Here is a 17,300-nt window from a genome sequence, read left to right on the forward strand (position 1 = left end):
TGCCTTTCATCTGATTTTTTTTCCCTTTCCCCTCCTGTATCACATCAAAGCTTCTTTCTTTTTCTTTCTCTCTCTCCCTCTCTCTCTCTCTCTCTGGCAGTGCCCCCCCACACCCCCCCACCGCCGCCACCCCCCCTCTTCCTTGTGTTTTTTTTCCATAATGAATACATCCGTGCGCCTGACACAGTTATATAGTAGAGAAATTGTTTGTCTGTTACCAAATGCTGCACACATCGAGTTTAGCCTCAAGCATTGAAAGGTTGTATATAATGATATATTGCTCATCCAAATAGCTGAAGCAGTCCAAAGCACTGAGAGATTAAAATAAGTCATCTCTTTGTTAATTTAAATAGGTGCATGTATCATACTTTGCCGGGTAGTTTTAACAGGGATGTCACGGAGAATGCAGCCAAAAGGTATTTTTAATGGAAAATGAGAATAGATGAAAATGCAGTCTCCCAGCCTCCTGTTCTATTCTACACTTTGCAGCACTTTGTACATTTGATGAGGGTGCCATTAAACTCCCACAATCTTCATTTTAAGGATTTTTTGTGCATAATTCGGCAGTTTTTGAGGGTTTTTTTTCTGTGTGGTGGGGACGAGTCGGGGGGAGGTGGGGGGTGGGGGGTGGGGAGTTGAAATTGCAAAAGGATTGCATGAGAGGATTTTGTTCTACTGTGGGCTCAATCAACCCGCCACCGCCTTTAAATTGGCTGCAGGAATAACTGTGCTTATAATTGTAATCATAATTTTTTTTATGGTTTTACTGGGATTTATGCAGTTAGTAAAAACCTCCTGCGCTCCGGCTAGCTGATTATTTTTATATGGGATTGTTCCCGCATGTCTTCTGAACGATAACTTTTTTTGTGCGCTAATGATTATCATCAGTTCTGGGAGAGGGTTTAAAATTTGAAACTTGCGATCAGAAGACTTGCAAACTTTCCTCCCGACAGACATGTTTTGTTACTTTCAGATTCACAATCATTCGTGTTTTTTTTAAATGTTGGAATGTAATTGTATTTACAATGTGTTTTTAAAGACAACTTGACCCCTGAGATTGAACATCCACAAGCCATTTCTAAGTCACATGCACTTAGTTAATGATACAGACAGAGTAGTTTTTCCCTGTATTTTTTTTACACACACACACACATGTTTCGCCCACAAAATAGACAGTCAATTCACTTTACAGTATATTCTGTGAAGTGCTTTGAGACGTCTCGAAGATGTGATAAGGCGCTGTATCAAAAGTAAGGATTATTATAATTATTGAAATGTAGCAAAGTAGCTTTTTTCAAATGAGTAATTATTTTCTCTTGATGTGAATGACCAAAGTGAAGAGATTTTAAGGTTAAAAATCAGCCGCATTTTGCTCTATCCATATCCATTGAGGGGTTGGGGGGGGTCAAAGAGTCTGGCACACAGTTGCTTCATTTATTGTGCGAGGAATCTTGTAGGAATTAGAATAATCATTGCTTTGTAATAATGGTTTATTTTTTCCTGTGTGTTTTTTTTACACACAGACGCACACACAGAGACGCGCACACGCAGACACTCTTTCTCGGTCTCTCGCCTTCTCCCCTCTCATCCTATTCTTTGTCTTGTGCCTTCCCAGGATCCACCAGTTCTTCCAGTTGGGAAATTCTCTGAACCATTTGTACACTTCATCACTCAATGGTAAGCTCACTTTGCAAACATGCCATTTCCCTCAGTGTAAATGATACATTCCATTAGCGTTCAGACTGCAGGAGACCTTATGGCTTCTCTCTACATCTTCCCATAGACAGGGAGGGACTCCAGAGCCTGTGGGCAGATGGGTAGCAGAGAGAGGTGGGGGGGGAGGGAGAAAAAATACTGTTGTTTAAATTCTGTGAATGTTATTTACACAGAAGGTCACACTTAGACGGGGGTAATCGGGGACGGAACTCCGAAATGATCAGATGTCACATAAAAGTTTTACAAAGGGGAAGGAGGGGTAACTGGTGTGAAATGTTCACAGATGTCAAGCTGAAACCTAAATGATGGTGCGTAATAGCTTTGTTTTCCCTGGAGAAGCAGCTAGTTTGGAATCACAGATTAGGAATGATACCAAACAAGTCTTTAGACAGCTTGAATTGCTTGCTAATGGGTGCCTTATTCCAGAGGTGCATATGTTTGTTTATGGAGACAGCAAATTGTCCTCAGTGCTAGTTAATGGTTTATAACTATGCCTCTTGTTTAGTACAAGACTCTTGTTAATTTTTCGAGTGTCATCCTATATTAGCACAAGATGTTATGGGAATGTATTGCCTCGAATGGCAACAACACAGCACTCGAAATAACACATGCTTTCCAACCGGGCTGGGCGACAAGAGTTTAGCAAATCAACATTTTTTTTATATACACTTAAAAGGTTAAAAAAAATCTCAAATTAATTTGTAATTTAGTAAAAAAAAATCAAAGTGTGTACATTTTTTTCTGGTTAAAATTGTACAGATCTTACTCTAACCAGAGACTTTTTTAAAAAAAATTAAATACAGTATTGAAAAACAAACCTAGTTACTCCTGCTTCTTTACACGTCCCTTCCTCCTCGTAAATTTCAAGTACATGATATAAATGTAATTAAAGCAGATGGTAGTAATAGTGATATCACAGCTGTCATCATTGCGAGTGTGTCTGTGTGTGTGTGTGTCTCCCAAACGCACAATCTTTTGTATGATGAATCGAACCAAAAGAAAAATTGGATGGGGTGGGGGGTGGGGGCAAGAAACAAGAACGATTTTTAAAAAAAAACTATTACGACCTGTGTTCCGAGCCGGTTTTGAAATGTTCGTTAAGCCTTTTTTGCGTGTTTTGATTTTAAGAGGTTCGAAAGCATTTCTCATGGGGAATTTGAGGATTGCAAATTAGGCATTACATTCTCTCTAACCCTCCCAGGGCTGCTGTAGGATCTTGTACGGTGTCCAAAAAGTGATGCAGTACAGCATTAAAATTGCTCCTTTACTCGGGAGTGCACTCCGAGCAGAGACGGGCTTTGTGGGTTTATGCTTTTATTCCCTTTCTATTCTGTTCTCTTTTTCCACAGTTATGTTTTTGTGGACTGTCCCGGAGTTTTTATTAAGTTTCATCTCTATAGCACCCCTTGTGGCTCAGTCGTTAAATGCATCAGTAATGGGCCAATGGATTTGGGTTGAATACCTGGGCTGTGCCAAGTTAGCTGGTCTCAGTGGTCAGGGCCTTATAATAGGCCATGGTAACCAATGGATTAAACAAACACAAGAGGCGTAACCTACAGAGACCAGTAGAATTTAGACAAAAGTCAATGTTGTTCCCTTCAATGTAAGGTATTATCTCAGGGAAATGAAACACCTTTTAGCATTCAATACTGACCGCTCCTGGGTTAGGAACAGCCCCCTGGGACGTCCTCCTGACGTGAAAGGCGCTATATAAATGCAATTTGTTGTTGTTCTTGTTAGGAACAGTTATGAGTCAAATACCGTGGCCACAGCGATTAGCTGGTGTGGGAAATTTACGCTGTTTACAGGATCCTATAAGGTTGGGGTTGAACAGACGGGAGTTACTCTCACACGCTCCCTGTGATGTACCTGACCTGGGGTTACTTATTGGTGACCCAAATGACCAAAGTGCATAAAAACGTGCAACAGAATGTCCAAGATGTCGTTGTAAACAGATTCATCCTCACAGTCCCAAACTGTGAGTTATCCTTAATTTATTGCAGTGTATTGTGTTTGCTTCCCACAGCATGAGAAAGCTACCCAATGAAAGACCTGCTCCTGAAGAACTCATGGTAAGTTCTGCTGTTTTTATTTCCAAGGGTTTTTTTATTAATGGATTTACAGATTACATCCTCCTACCGTACGGGATTGAGATAGCAAACCCAGAGCGATGGTTTCACACACAGCAAGGAAACAGGACAGGTTCGGGATTGTGAAGGAATGATCTGAGGACAGACACCAGGAAGTAGTTTGTTTTCTAGGGAGTAATTAATCGCTGGAGCAGGTACCAGGAAAGGTGGTTAAGCCTAAAACGTAGAGATTCATTTACAAAACAGCTTGATGCTACAATGGAGTCCTGTAGCGTATTGGTTAGAGCACTCGCCTCGCAAGCGAATGCACCCTGGTTCGAGTCCTGAGCAGAGAGAAAAAATAGACAAGTTTCCTTATTCCACACGCTTCTATTTACCTCGCAGTAAGTAAAAACCCGGTTGTTAGACGATTAGCAGATGGCTTTCTGGGGGTTAAAGTCTCTTCAAAAATAATAATAATAATATGGTCACACAATCCACGACTGCTGTGCGCAATTGGCTGCTGTGTTACCCCCACAATCAATATAGAGTCAATTCATTTTATTTTGTGAAGCGCTTTGAGATGTCTCAATGACGTGATAAGGCGCTCGATCAAATGCCAGGATTATTATTATTATTCATGCGATGAAGAAGTGTGGTACAAACAGGAATTCAGGAATTTGTCACCTTAACAGGAGAAGCGTTTTGGAATAGAAGGTGATTCGGAGGAAGATTTTTTTTCACTACGTTTGTTAGGAGATGGGGCCTGGGTCTATTCCAAGGAGGCAGGGTGCCCATGGGCTTTCCATGAGCTGCTGTCAGCTTTGAGGCTCTCGTCACTGATTGTAAATGACAGGCAGTGAGGGGGAAGGAATGAGGCATGGGAATAATTCCCAATAGGTCATTTATTCAGTGCTGTTTGTTGATTTGACAATGAACAAGCTGTTAATATCTCCGGCATCCAGCAGAAGTAGTAAATAATAATTATTCCACGCTCCTCTTCACTTAGCTCCTGTTGTTACTTCCCTATTGAGGCTCCTCCAAAGCTGCTGTTTCATTTACTTCATTTTTTTTTCCCCGCCCCTAAAGTTGACATCTTTTCGGGTCATATAGTTGGCGAGGGTCAAATCTAGGTGCCTCTGACTGTTTTAGGTGGGTAGCCTTGCATTTGCATTTGTCAATTACATTTCTCCAGTAAAGAGCTGTTCAGGAAAGAGAAACACTGGCTGATTCCCTGCCCGGCCAGGCTGCCGGGTGAAACTCAGCCTCGTTTTGTGAATCACTTTATTATCATAAAAATGTGACATTGAGGGAACCTCACAGACCGACCAGACATTGAAACAATCGCCGCCTTCACTTGTCTAATCCTCCCTTATGCCGTTGTGAGCGGGAGATCCACTTGGGGGCCACAGAAAACCCAGATTGTTCCACTGAATTGTCATAAAACAACTCTTGAAAGAAGTGCAGCACAGTCCCCGGTGCAGTCCCTGGTCTGTGCTGAGATTGTCATTCTCAGCCTTAGGGGCACTTCCCCTGCCCTCGGCCAGGCAGGAGAGGGTGCAGTACCTGCTCCTGTTTGCTATCCAATCCACCTGCTGGAATGGAATGTGTGGCTGGGTGTTGGATAAGAGCAGGAGCTGAGGGCAGATTGGTCGGAGCAGAGTTCCTGTGGGTCAGCGTGACACAGTTACAGTTTCCCTGTGAAGCGGTCCCATTGGAAATCGCTCCTCATTGTGTTTCAGGCACTTGTGACCAACGTAACCCAATTGGGACTTTGAGCTTGAGTGTTAGAGCACGGCGTGGGGTAAGAATCCTAACAAGGAGTCTCGTGGCTCCTTTATTCAATAACACTGCTCAAGGTTCCTGAAATGAGTCTGAACCTGGTTAAACTTTCGCTCTTCCCTTCATTTAACCACAATCGAATTACATTGGTATTTATAAGGACCGTTCCGTTTGGGTGCGAGAGGAGATAGAGCGCCTGAAACAAGTTAAATTATCTTTTGATCAGAGAGGTGCCACTCGTATAAATATTCAGCCTGATGCTGAAAGCACTCCGAGGTGCTTTAATTGTATTTTCCAGCCGCTCTCGAAGGCTGGGCTGCCATTTAATGGAATCTATGCATAGAGCAGAATTAGGTCACAAAGTACATCTTGTGTTTGGATCAATGTGTCGGTTAATACTTCAGCAGAGCCACTTGATTATCTCAGGCCCATTCAATTCCCATTCTGTTTGGTACCATTTGTGCTGCTGCGGAATACTCATTGCCATCATATTAACAGCACATACCCGCTCTATCTGTATGTAAATGTCAGCACCCAGCACTGCAAATGTAATTTACTAATAATACATATTAATATGCTTGTTCTAAATAAATAGACAAAGTAATGAAAATTAAGTTAATATCGACGCGCTCTTTTTAATAACGAGCCGTGAATTTATCATGTTTTTGCCCTTTGGAGCGTCGATGTGTTATTAAGCTCCTGAGAAAGAGAGAGAGAGCGAGGCTATGAAATGATCCGTGTAACTTAGCGTCCTGTCAGGGCGGCCCAGGTTCGATGTTAAAGATCTTTCTCCACTGTTTGGGAGCAGTATAAGGAGTCTTCCCGGTGTCTCGGTCGATATTCCCGCACCCCTCCTTGACCAAATTCACCAAAAAAAACACCACCGATTAATGGGTCTTCGATCTCCCTGCCGGATGCTGAATGCTGCCGTTTTACATTAACTCCCACCTTTAACTACTAAGCAGTGACTGACTGCAGAGTAATACATTGTACGCAGTGCTGTGTGACATTTCAAGGTGATCGTGTGTTTGTACCAAACAGCGGCTCAGTTGTGCAGTGACACTATAGCGGCAAATCGTTTATGGGAAATAAAACTTTAAATTTAAATCCTGGGAATCCTGCAAAATTTTATAAAGCAGAAAAGTGCTAGCGATGCTTAACCACGGCAGAGTAGACAGAGCAGCGTTCCTGATGGTCTGATATGCACCTGGTTGCTCAAAGGACCCCGTACCTCTTTGGGACTCGGAGACGATAATAATATTAATAATAATCCTTGCATCAATGCCTCGATAAGACCAAATATCAAATGCAAGGATTATTATTATTCTCTCCCCACCCCATAAACCAAATAAAAAAAACTGTTGCGAATTCGGAGCTTTGGATGTGAATGGAGTGTAAAATATAAGTAATCTGGCAATGATAGCCTTAGGGGGAGTGAGAGCTAAACAAGTACATGGGTGGGTGGGGGGGAGGCGAAAGGGTGGGGGAGCTAAACAATTTCTTCCCCAAACAGATGCTTGAATCATTTTAGTAATTGATCGGCGAGGAAGCGAGGGATCGATTCTTATCTGGGTTTTTTTTTGCTAACCAGAGCCCTGTGGTAACGGGGAAAGTTAAATATCTCATCGAGAAACTGCTCTTGGTGATTTTCCCACTCAACACAGTAGGTGAAGTGTCTTAAAGCAGCGGCCAGGCCGGTGTTTGTACAGTCTTCACACGGAGGAGCTAATTGTCCGTGCAGCGCTCCCGTGTTCAAATGAGTTTGACAAGAATTTCAATTCATTTCAATCAACTTATACCCAGGCAGATTGCAGTGCAGCAGTCGCTAACATTAATTTCTCCTCTGCAAGGCAGACTTCATAAATGTGCTAATGCGCTCGCGGGCCGGGCTGCAGCTCAGCTTTCAAAGTGCTGGTGCACCGAATCTTAAGCACATAATCAATAAAAAAGGATTAGCCCAACTGTGAAATCTGTCTTTCATTCACATACATGCCTGTGTCAATGAACTGCTAGTACACGCGTTTCTCTCCCAGTATTGAAGAGGGGATTAATTAACAAGCTACTTAATTTGTGATGTACTTGAACCAATAAACCTGTTTAGCACATTTTTTTATTTAACAAAAAAATGATCCGAGAGTCTATAGGAGTTTAGTGTTTACTGTGTGAGTGTTGACTGAAGGCAGACCAGATGAGAGGAAGGCTGATTTCATAGCAGCCACCCTGTTTTCATTCCCTTCGACCCTTAACCACCATTGGGATAAAATAATTTACATGCAAATGCGAGCTGGCTTCTCCTTAACAATGACCTATTCTTGAAGTGTCGCCTGCAATTTTGGGAGAACGCATTTGTCTCCGGCAAAAGTAACCTGAAATTTGTCTGTTATGCAGAGTACCGCTCTATCCTTCCTCTCTCCCCCCTAATGAGGTCTTGACCAAAAGCACTATGTAATTGCTTTACTCTTTTTAATTTTCAAGCTTATTAATCATAAGTAGAGTTATTTAAAATTGCATATATTAATTTTAGAGTAGAAAACTATTACTAGCCACGACCAATTAAGAATAGCTACGATATCCCCTAGCCAGCTAATTCCATTGTTATACTTGAGAATATCTTGGTATTGAAGTACTTTAATGCTTATTGTATGCAATGGGGTATACTAAATGAAATGAGAACATTGATTTAAATATTAAATTAAACTGGATAATGACCTAAAACTAAGCTTAATAGTGTTATTTATCACTTTTATTTAAGCTTTTAGTTGTAAGTGTTGGTCTAAAGAGACTGCTGACTGGGGGCAGGGGGTGGGAGGGCGGGGTGGAGTTTGTGTGGGGGGTGGTGCTTCCATTTTTTTATATAACTCAGAGATTTGTCATTTGGAAGGTGAAGGGCAACTTTTTACTGAGGGTTTTTGTCAGCGAGAAAGTTGAACACAACGCCTGAAACTTTTCTGAAGTCCCCGGAAACTACAGTAAAATGCTTCGCGAGTTGTTGGGAAATGATTGAAAGGCCCTTTAATGCGAGTGACTGTCTGCATTAAATACACAGTCACTCCGGTTTACAGTGTATCCTGTGAAGCGCTTTGAGACGTCTCAACAACGTGATAAGGCGCTGCATCAAATACAAGGATTATTATTATTATTAAGAGGTAAGCATGGGAAAATCTGAGCGATGGTCTTGCCCTCTGGGACCTGTGTGACCTCTGGCTTTACTATCTCCTGTTTAACCAGTTCATTTTCAGTGATGAGAGAAAATAAAAACAAGAAACCAAAGTAAAAAATTAATTTGTTGAGTGAAATTTGGGGAACACAGTCATTAGGGATGTGAATCGCCACAGTGACAGCACTGCGGGTCTGATGAAGGGTGCGGAGGGTTTATTGTGACCACCCTCCACCCCCCCCCACTTACTCCTTCCCCTTCTCCCAGAGGTTACCCCCTTGTTAAGTTTAGTCACAGGCTAACAGACTGACGAGCTCCCTTCTTGTGCCTGTGCCTTCCCCGGGGGATGTGAAATATGATATGCCGCAGTAAAACAATAGGAATCTCAGTGGATAGTAACAACACGATTGTTAGAACACTATTGATCCCCACGTTGCCTTCCCCTGACCGCAGTGTGCGCTTGTTTGCTTTGTGCCTCTGTTGTAATTATTGTGGTTACTGATTATCGGGCAGGACTGAATGAAGAGCCCTCTGAGTGTGGTATCTTACTTCCGTGCTACCTCCCTCCTTTCCTCCTTCCCTCCCTCCCTCCACCTTTCAAGGTGATGCAAATTATTCCTCCTCATCCAGGACACAGTTTTCGATTTAATTCTTTGAGAGTGACACAACCACACTACATAAATATTACAGTCACACAGGGCACATTCTGAAAGCCAGTACCCAGGACCAAACGCTGGAGTCTCTGTGTCAGAGGGTTGTGGGTTCACGCCATACATCAGGAATTGACTGTGTATTTTGTGTGCAAAACACAGCAGCCGATTGTGTTCAGCAGTGTCCCACAAACAGTCGTGGATAGATTGACCCAATTTTTTTTGCAGGGGATTGGTATTAGGACAGGGAACTGGCAATGGCATAGGCTTGATGGGCTGAATGGCATCCTGTGCTGTAATTTCTATCATTCCATAAGTCTTCAGAGGTGTGCAACGTTCCAAGTAAGAAACTTCACCAATCGGGCGATCCTGTGAGAGGGGATCTAATTTCATTTGCAGAATTGTGGTACAAATAGCATGAATCCTTTCAAATTTGAAGCACATTACTGCTTATTTTTCATCAGCTCCCTATCTCTCTCTCTCTCTCTCTCTCTCAAGTTCCTTTAAGTGTCTCAACAGACTCCCAAGATTCAGTGCTGTCCTGATGAAGCTCTGACCAGAGAGCGTGCTATGCCCTCAGCCCTAATGTGCCATTAATGATAGGTTAATGTACAGTATAATGTTTTGGGATCCTAGGTTCATTACACTTATGCGTGTGAAGGCTTTCCGCAGTGGGTCCAAGGTCTCGGTGCATTCGATCACGTAGCACTCTGATAACACACGCTGATGATCAGTGCTTTAAATACTGTACTTAAGAAAAAATCCTTTTATAGTGAGAATTATTTTACCAAATAAACCCCGTTTTATCAGATGTGCATAAAGTATTGAGCAGAATATATGTCGGTCACTGAAAACCTCTTACAATAACACTGAAGGCCTATAGCATATTGGTTAGAGAGCTCGCCTCGCAAGCAAGGATATCTTGGCTCGATTCCCGGGCAGTGCGAAACCTTAGGCAAAGTTTTCTTACTCCACGCTCCTCTGTTTACATGGCAGTAAGTAGGAACCCGGTTGTTAGTCGATTGGCAGATTGCTTTTCCAGGGGTAATAATCCCTTCCAAAAAATAAAATAAAATTTTCTAACACATAATAATAATTTGGGCACTCAATCCATGACCATTTGTGGCACACTGTTGTGCACAATTGGCTGCCGCGTTTCGCCCACAAAATATAGTCACTACACTTCACAGTATATTTTGTGAAGCGCTTTGAGACGTCTCAAAGACTTGATAAGGCGCTGGATCAAATGCAAGAATTATTATTATCATCATCACAACCTGTTACAATAACGTTGGCCGTTCATTCACTTTGTGGCTGTTTGTGCGAGCTCGCTGTGAGCAAATTGGAGTCTGCGTTTGCCTGGGGACACAGTCACTACATTTGACAGCGATTCCCTGTGAAGCGCTTTGATATTTAGGCAACGTAGTAGGTGATGGTTCAAATGCAAGGACTATTTATTGATCTGGCTCAGGGAATGGGAAGGAGAGGTTGGTGGTAGGTATATTTCCTCCCTGATATTGGTGGGATATTTGTTACAGTGAAGCACAGTGTTTGAGGGATTTATAGAGGCTGTAGGAACTGGAGGTCACTGTGAAATTTCATGAGAAATATTGGATCATTCATTCCACGGAACGTAATGTGGATCGATGCTTTTTACCACAAAAAAAATCTGGATTATAACCTTGCTCTGACCCGTATATTTCTGCCTGCAAAGAGCCTTGTTATTATTATTTTTGTTATTAAGTGGAGTCCTGTAGCTTAGTGGTTAGAGCACTCGCCTCGCAAGTGAAAGGACATGGGTTCGATTCATGGGCAGGGCGAAACATTGGGCAAAGTTTCCTTATTCCACAAGCCTCTGTTTGCCTAGCGGTCAGTAGGAACCCGGTTGTTAGATTGCTTTTCCAGGGGTAATAATCCCTTAAAAAAAAAAAATTTGGTCACTCAGTCCATGACTGTTTGTGGGACGCTGCTGTGCGCAATTGGCTGCCGTGTTTCGCCCACAAAATATACAGTCAATTCACTTTGCAGTGTATCCTGTGAAGCGCTTTGAGACATCTTGAAGACGTGATCAGGCGCGATATCAAATGCCAGGATTATTATTATTATTATTATTTGACACTTTCGGGGATTAAAAGTGAGAGCCAGAGTTCTCAAGGAGAGCAGATCTCTGTGCTCTGTAGGCAGCCAAATGCGCATCACACACAATAAAGAGTAAAACAGGAAAATAAGTCAAACAAATATAAAATATGCATAGGTTCCCAATGTCGATCTATATCAGAGATCTTTTGTATGCAACCTGTGTGTGTGTGTTCAATAGACCAGATGTTGTGCCTTCCCGTTCGTGTAAGACTGTTTGTATGTGTGTTCTCTGCTGTTAGCCTTGCGGGTTAACCTCTATTAGAAATCACTGCTGGCTGCTGGTAGCCGGAGGATTACCCCCTTTCTCAAGAAAATGAGAAGTGACAAGTTGATTTTAAGAGGCCGGTTTGTCACCATTTACCTAATTTTCAAAGTTGACACAGAAAATTAGGCTGGCTGACACTGGCTGTGCACAGCGCTTTCCAGCCCATTGCCCTGGCCTCCACTTGCTGACCCCTTCTCCCTGCCGCCCGCAGAGGTCCACACAGTGTCAGAAAATCGCCTGCTAGAATTTGCCTGATTTTTTTTCCCCAGATATTTGCTAGTGAGGCTTGAAAGAGCTCCTTCCTGACAGACAACGACCCCCTCCCCCGGCCCCACCCCCACACTGTTCCCGGCTGTACATGGGATTGCAGAATATGTGCACAAGTGTATGTGTTGTGAGCGTGTGTGCGTACGAATATGTGTGCGCGCATCAAATATCTCGGATCGCCCTCAGCGCTTGCCTGTGTAAGTTACGGCTCTGTGAATTGCCGCAAGCTGTTTTGATGTGATTTGTGTCGGGTTTAAAATGAGGCGGCTGGAAGGTGGGATGTCAGTTCCAGCCGCAGTGCCCAGGCTCTGCCGGTGACCTGGTTATGTGTACAGTGCACACAGTCTGCCTGGTCGCTGCTTTGGCGCAGAGCACCCATGGCGAGGTGGTTTCCTATGTGCCCGGAGTTATTTGCAAGAGAGAGAGTGTGAGTTCAGGTCTGTGTGGGTGTGGGGAGAGAAAGAGGAAGGTGAGACAAGTGGGTCATTATTAATAATAATAATAATCCTTGCATTTGATACAACGTCTTATCACATCTTCGAGATGTCTCAAAGCGCTTCACGGACTATACTGTAAAGTGAATTGACTTTATATTTTGGCAGCGAAATGTGGCACAGCAGTGTCCCACAAACAGTCGTGGATTGAGTGACTAAATTATTTATTTATTTTGAAGGGCTTATTACTCCCGGAAAAATTATTCACAATCTCGGCTAACAACCCCTTATGCTTGGTAAACAGAGGCGTGTGTGTGGAGTAAGGAAACTTGTCCAACATTTCGCTCTGCCGGGAATCGTACCCAGGTACCTTGCTTGCAAGGCGAGTGCTCTAACCGCTAAGCTACAGGACTCCTGTTTGTGTTTATCTGTGGCTGGTGTGAGGAATAAATCGTAGACAGAGAGGAGGGCATCGGCAGTTCAACCTGTCAACTAAAAATTAAAGTTTCTTATTTCAGGAGAGAGAGAAAAAAAAGTTTTTCAATTTCCATTCCTCTTTGAGTCCTGACATGTGGAGCAACTTTTTTTTACTGCTCGGTTTGTGACCTTTAACGGCGCAGTGTGTTTTATTATTTTCTCTTGTCGAGGACGTTGGCAGCTCATCACAAACCACTGAACAAGGCACACGCACTTGTAAGCGTGTGCGGTAAACTAACATTTAATAAAAAGGGCAGGTTCTCTTGCTCATTCGGATCCAGTGCATATCTAAGTGTTTTCCCCCCTTTCGCTCCTTGGGTCATGTGCTGCTGTGCTGGAGAGAATGAAGTGTATTCATTTTGTTTTCAGTATTAAAGGTTCCAGGGTCAGGTAGTCAACCTTCACTGCAGCAACTGGGGCTCATTTTCCAACACTCTTCAGCTGAGACCTCTCATAAGCAGCAAATTAGGAACAGCTTTTTCCTCCAGTCCCACTTCCCCCAGGATTTGAGGCAGACAGTCGGAATCCCTCATAAGGATCAGTTGAGTGTATGTGTCCTTTATTGAATATTCAGCCTGGCTTTAAATTCTAGAGTTGAAGGGCAGTGTCTAGGTTGCTGAAACACAGGGCTACCTTGTACCCAGGCTGGTGGGGGGCTTGAAAGGATAAGTTTCTGGGTCTTTTCGTGGACGATTGGTTCTGCTTTCAACATTGTGGGTCTTAGATATGTAAGTGTAGGGAAATCACTCATTTTCCTATGTGGGCGAAACGCTGCAGCCAATTGTGCATAGCAGCGTCTCACAAACAGTCGTGGATTGAGTGATTTTTTTTAGGGATTATTACCCCCGTAATGCGATCCGCCAATAACAACTGTATTCCTACATACTGCTAGGTAAGCAGAGGCGTGTGTGTGGAATAAGGAAACTTGCCTAAGGTTTTGCCCCGCTTAATCGAACCCGGATCCTCTCGCTTGTGAGGCAAGCGATCTAACCACTACGCTACAGGACTCCAAAACTTACAGAACAATATTGGTTCTGTTCTGTTTTCTGTTTTAGTCCTGATTTTCTCTCTCTCTCTCTCTCTCTGTCTCCAGGTTCATCCCTTCGTCATGCAGTACAACGACAGGAACGCAGAGGTTGTCTCTATGTGGGTTTGTCGGATGCTCGAAGAGAGACGTTCTCAACAGGGGGTCCAGTGACCAGCCGGGACATAGTGACTGCCGACAGAGAAAGGCCCGTTTCCCGAGTCGACATTCTCAACTGAATGAACAGTTTTCAGTTTAACCAGGTTCATTGTCGCCGAGTTGCTGTAGGCCGATAGCGTCTGTTGCTGTTGGTCCCATGAACGGCCATCATGACTTGGACCTAAAGACGATTCACAAGAAGGGACAGATAACAGGGGCCGTCACTGTCCTGGGCAATGAAGCCAAAGAGTTTCACAATTAATTCATCACGCTCTTAGCGGGTGCCAGTTGTCTTTGTGAAATTGATGCTCTTTCTAGCTCTTGTTAGCCCTGGTGTTAGCAGCTGCCCAGTCAAACAGTGACTGGGAGGTAAGTACAGAGAACAGGACCCGCTCTCCACTGTTTGAAAGCAATAGGAAGGTTTGGTGCAGCTTATTTCATTTTAATGTTTTGTATTTTTCAGCGCAACAAAACAAGAATTTTTTTTTAATCTCCCCGTGGATAGTTTATTAAAAATATAATTTTGTCACAAAATTTTTACTAGTCCCACTCCCCCGCTCTTACCCCAACTACTCCCACTCCCCTGCTCTTACCCCAACTAGTCCCCACTCCCCCGCTCTTACCCCAACTAGTCCCACTCTCCCGTTCTTACCACACCTCGTCCCACTCCCCCCGCTCTTACCCCACCTTGTCCCACTCCCCATGATAACTTTCAGGCTCTCCTCGCCTGCCTCCTCTGCTCCTTGTTTTCTTCTCACAGGCGACAGTTCGGAGTGGCGGGGCCGCTGAGTGCTAAAGCTAATAGTGGTTTACAGTGTTATTGCAAGTTCTATGTCGAGTATTAGGGAAGGGGATTTTGGAGGAGAATGGGGGCGGTGGGGGGAGGGGATTTGCAGCTAAAAACCATTGGGTGCAGATTGGAATCTCGTGAACTAGCGCAAGTCCACAGAGAGTCCGCTTGATGTTCCAGGCAGTTCAGAGCTAAAAGCTGTCAAATCTTATAGGTAAACTGAAACCATTGCCTTCCTTAGGCCGAGGTAGCTGGTACCTGGAATGGAGCCCTCTCCCATTCCCCTGGGACCCTCTGTGTGTTTCTGGACATTCTCCCAGTCACTGGCTGCTCCAATGCGCTGTTCTCGCTCCGCTTCACAGTGAACAAGAGCAACAACAACAAAAGACATTTACACAGCACCGTTCACGTCAGGAGGATGTACCGAGGTGCTGGACCATCAGGGATTTGGACCCGAGCTGGGGGTTGGGATCAGGAGGGGTGGAGGGCAGGAAGGGTAGGGCTAGGAGGGTGACCGAAGAGGAGGGTCTTAAGTGTACTTAAGGCACTGTCCTGCAGCAGCGGAGTGACTTGGTGCAGAGAAGAAAAAGTCTTGAGAGAGTTCTTGGAAAATGTTACATATTTTGCTTTTAAAGTATTTTAAGCTTAAAATATCAGCAAACTGTATGAGGTTGCCCACCCCCACAGGTTGAGTCCGGTTCCAAAGAAAGATGTTGCATTGTTTACTGATGTGCCTTGTATTCATTTAGCCTTCACCATGATGACTGATCCCTTTTTATTAATAAAAAACCTTTATGCAGTCTGTCCAGGGCTTGGCTTGCCGCGCCACGCTCTGAATGTTAAACTTGTACACTTTATATTTGAGAATAAATTGCAGAATAAATCACCGCTTGCAAAGGGAGCGAATTTTGTTTTTTTGGCCGAAACACAAAACAAAAAGTTTTCTTTTAAAAAGAAAAAGCAACACGTAATCCCCCAGTCAACTTCATTCGGGTTGCAACTCTCCACTTTAAACCTTCGACCGGTTTATTTGGGGTTATAATCTGTTGTAATATATATATATATATATATATAGTAATCCTTGCATTTGATAAAGCGTCTTATCATGTCCTAGAGACGTCTCAAAGTGCTTCACGGAATATATTGTAAAGTGGATTGACTGTGTATTTTGTGTGCGAAACCCGGCAGCCAATTGAGCAGAGCAGTGTCCTGTGTTTCCCTGCCCAGCACCCAGGTTTGCAGGCTACACAGTTTAGCTTGTCCTCCAGCTTGAGGTCGCACTCTCTTCACCATTGGAAACATATCCATTAATTGGGTGGAGCGTTAGGTTGGCTCCGTTACTCTGGCTCACACCTCTAGAGGTTAGTTTTAAAGTAAACCCTTTGATTGTCAGTGCGGGTAACCAGCAATCTGAATCAAACAATTTAGAAATGTCTACATTTCTGTGATGAGAGCACATTTTCCACTGAAACCAAAATCTGTTGGAGTAACATCCCAACCTGAGTTTAGTATCAAATTGACTGAAAATACTTCACACTGGTGTTTAATGTAGCTCAACTCCTCTCCTTTATCCCCCCGCCCCCACAGAAAACAAATCAAGTCCTGTTGACAGATTGAAGATTCACATTTTAAAGGTAAAACTTCACTGTGACAGTCGATAATTCGAGAACTCATAAAACGGTACGTGGCGGTGTAAGTGTTTATACACGCACTGCACTGGAGTCAATAAATAATTAAAGATAGTGCACTACTTAGCACGATAGGTCCAAAGGGTTTTCTACTAGGGATGTGAATAGCAAAGCAAGTTTAATGTTAAGTCGTTCTTTCATCCTCCCACTTGTTAAATTAGTAATTCAATGCAGTTTTTAAATACTGTATTGAAATGACGTGTTGCTGTTTTTTTTTGAGATCCCAATTTCATGGTCTCGTTTGAGCTGCGTGTTGATCGCTGAGCAAAATCACCGCTTCTTGTTTGACTTGTTAGTGATGAATGGAATTTTTTTTGCGGCAATTTGTTGCGATGTGTTTCATTAATCTGTGTCTTTTGTTCATCCCACCCCCCCCCCCTTCCCTCCTCCTCTATTTTTAATAGCCCCTCGTTGCCTTTTAATTGCCTCTGTTGGGGTAGGGTACAAGTTAAACTTCTTATTTATTCCTCAAGAATAAATCAAAATGCAAATCACTCCGAACTGTGCGATGAGTGAGATGAAGTGTTCACAAAGCACTTTACACTCATTACATTTTCCTTCTGAATGACCACACTGGCACATCAACCACCCACAACATTGTCTGTGTTTTAAGTCGCATTATCTGCTTATCTGGGAGGAAAGCTCCATTATTTCAGATTTAATTAAACATATCGGAATCGCAG

The 17,300-nt window shown here is 43.3% G+C and overlaps 1 protein-coding gene across 2 annotated transcripts in view; it reads left to right on the forward strand.

Annotated features, from left to right (window-relative positions):
• Positions 1-15,830, forward strand: part of map2k5 (mitogen-activated protein kinase kinase 5) — a 94,312-nt gene extending 78,482 nt beyond the window's left edge. For both annotated transcript variants that reach the window (XM_042342960.1, XM_007910028.2), the window contains 3 exons: positions 1,616-1,677; positions 3,743-3,788; positions 14,050-15,830. In XM_042342960.1, the coding sequence (XP_042198894.1) occupies positions 1,616-1,677; positions 3,743-3,788; positions 14,050-14,154 (213 nt within the window). In that variant the 3' untranslated portion in view covers positions 14,155-15,830. The remainder of the gene's footprint in view (positions 1-1,615; positions 1,678-3,742; positions 3,789-14,049) is intronic.
• The last annotated feature ends 1,470 nt before the right edge of the window (positions 15,831-17,300 follow it).

This window comes from Callorhinchus milii, unplaced genomic scaffold, assembly GCF_018977255.1.
Source record: "Callorhinchus milii isolate IMCB2004 unplaced genomic scaffold, IMCB_Cmil_1.0 Scaffold22, whole genome shotgun sequence".
Classification (NCBI taxonomy): domain Eukaryota; kingdom Metazoa; phylum Chordata; class Chondrichthyes; order Chimaeriformes; family Callorhinchidae; genus Callorhinchus; species Callorhinchus milii.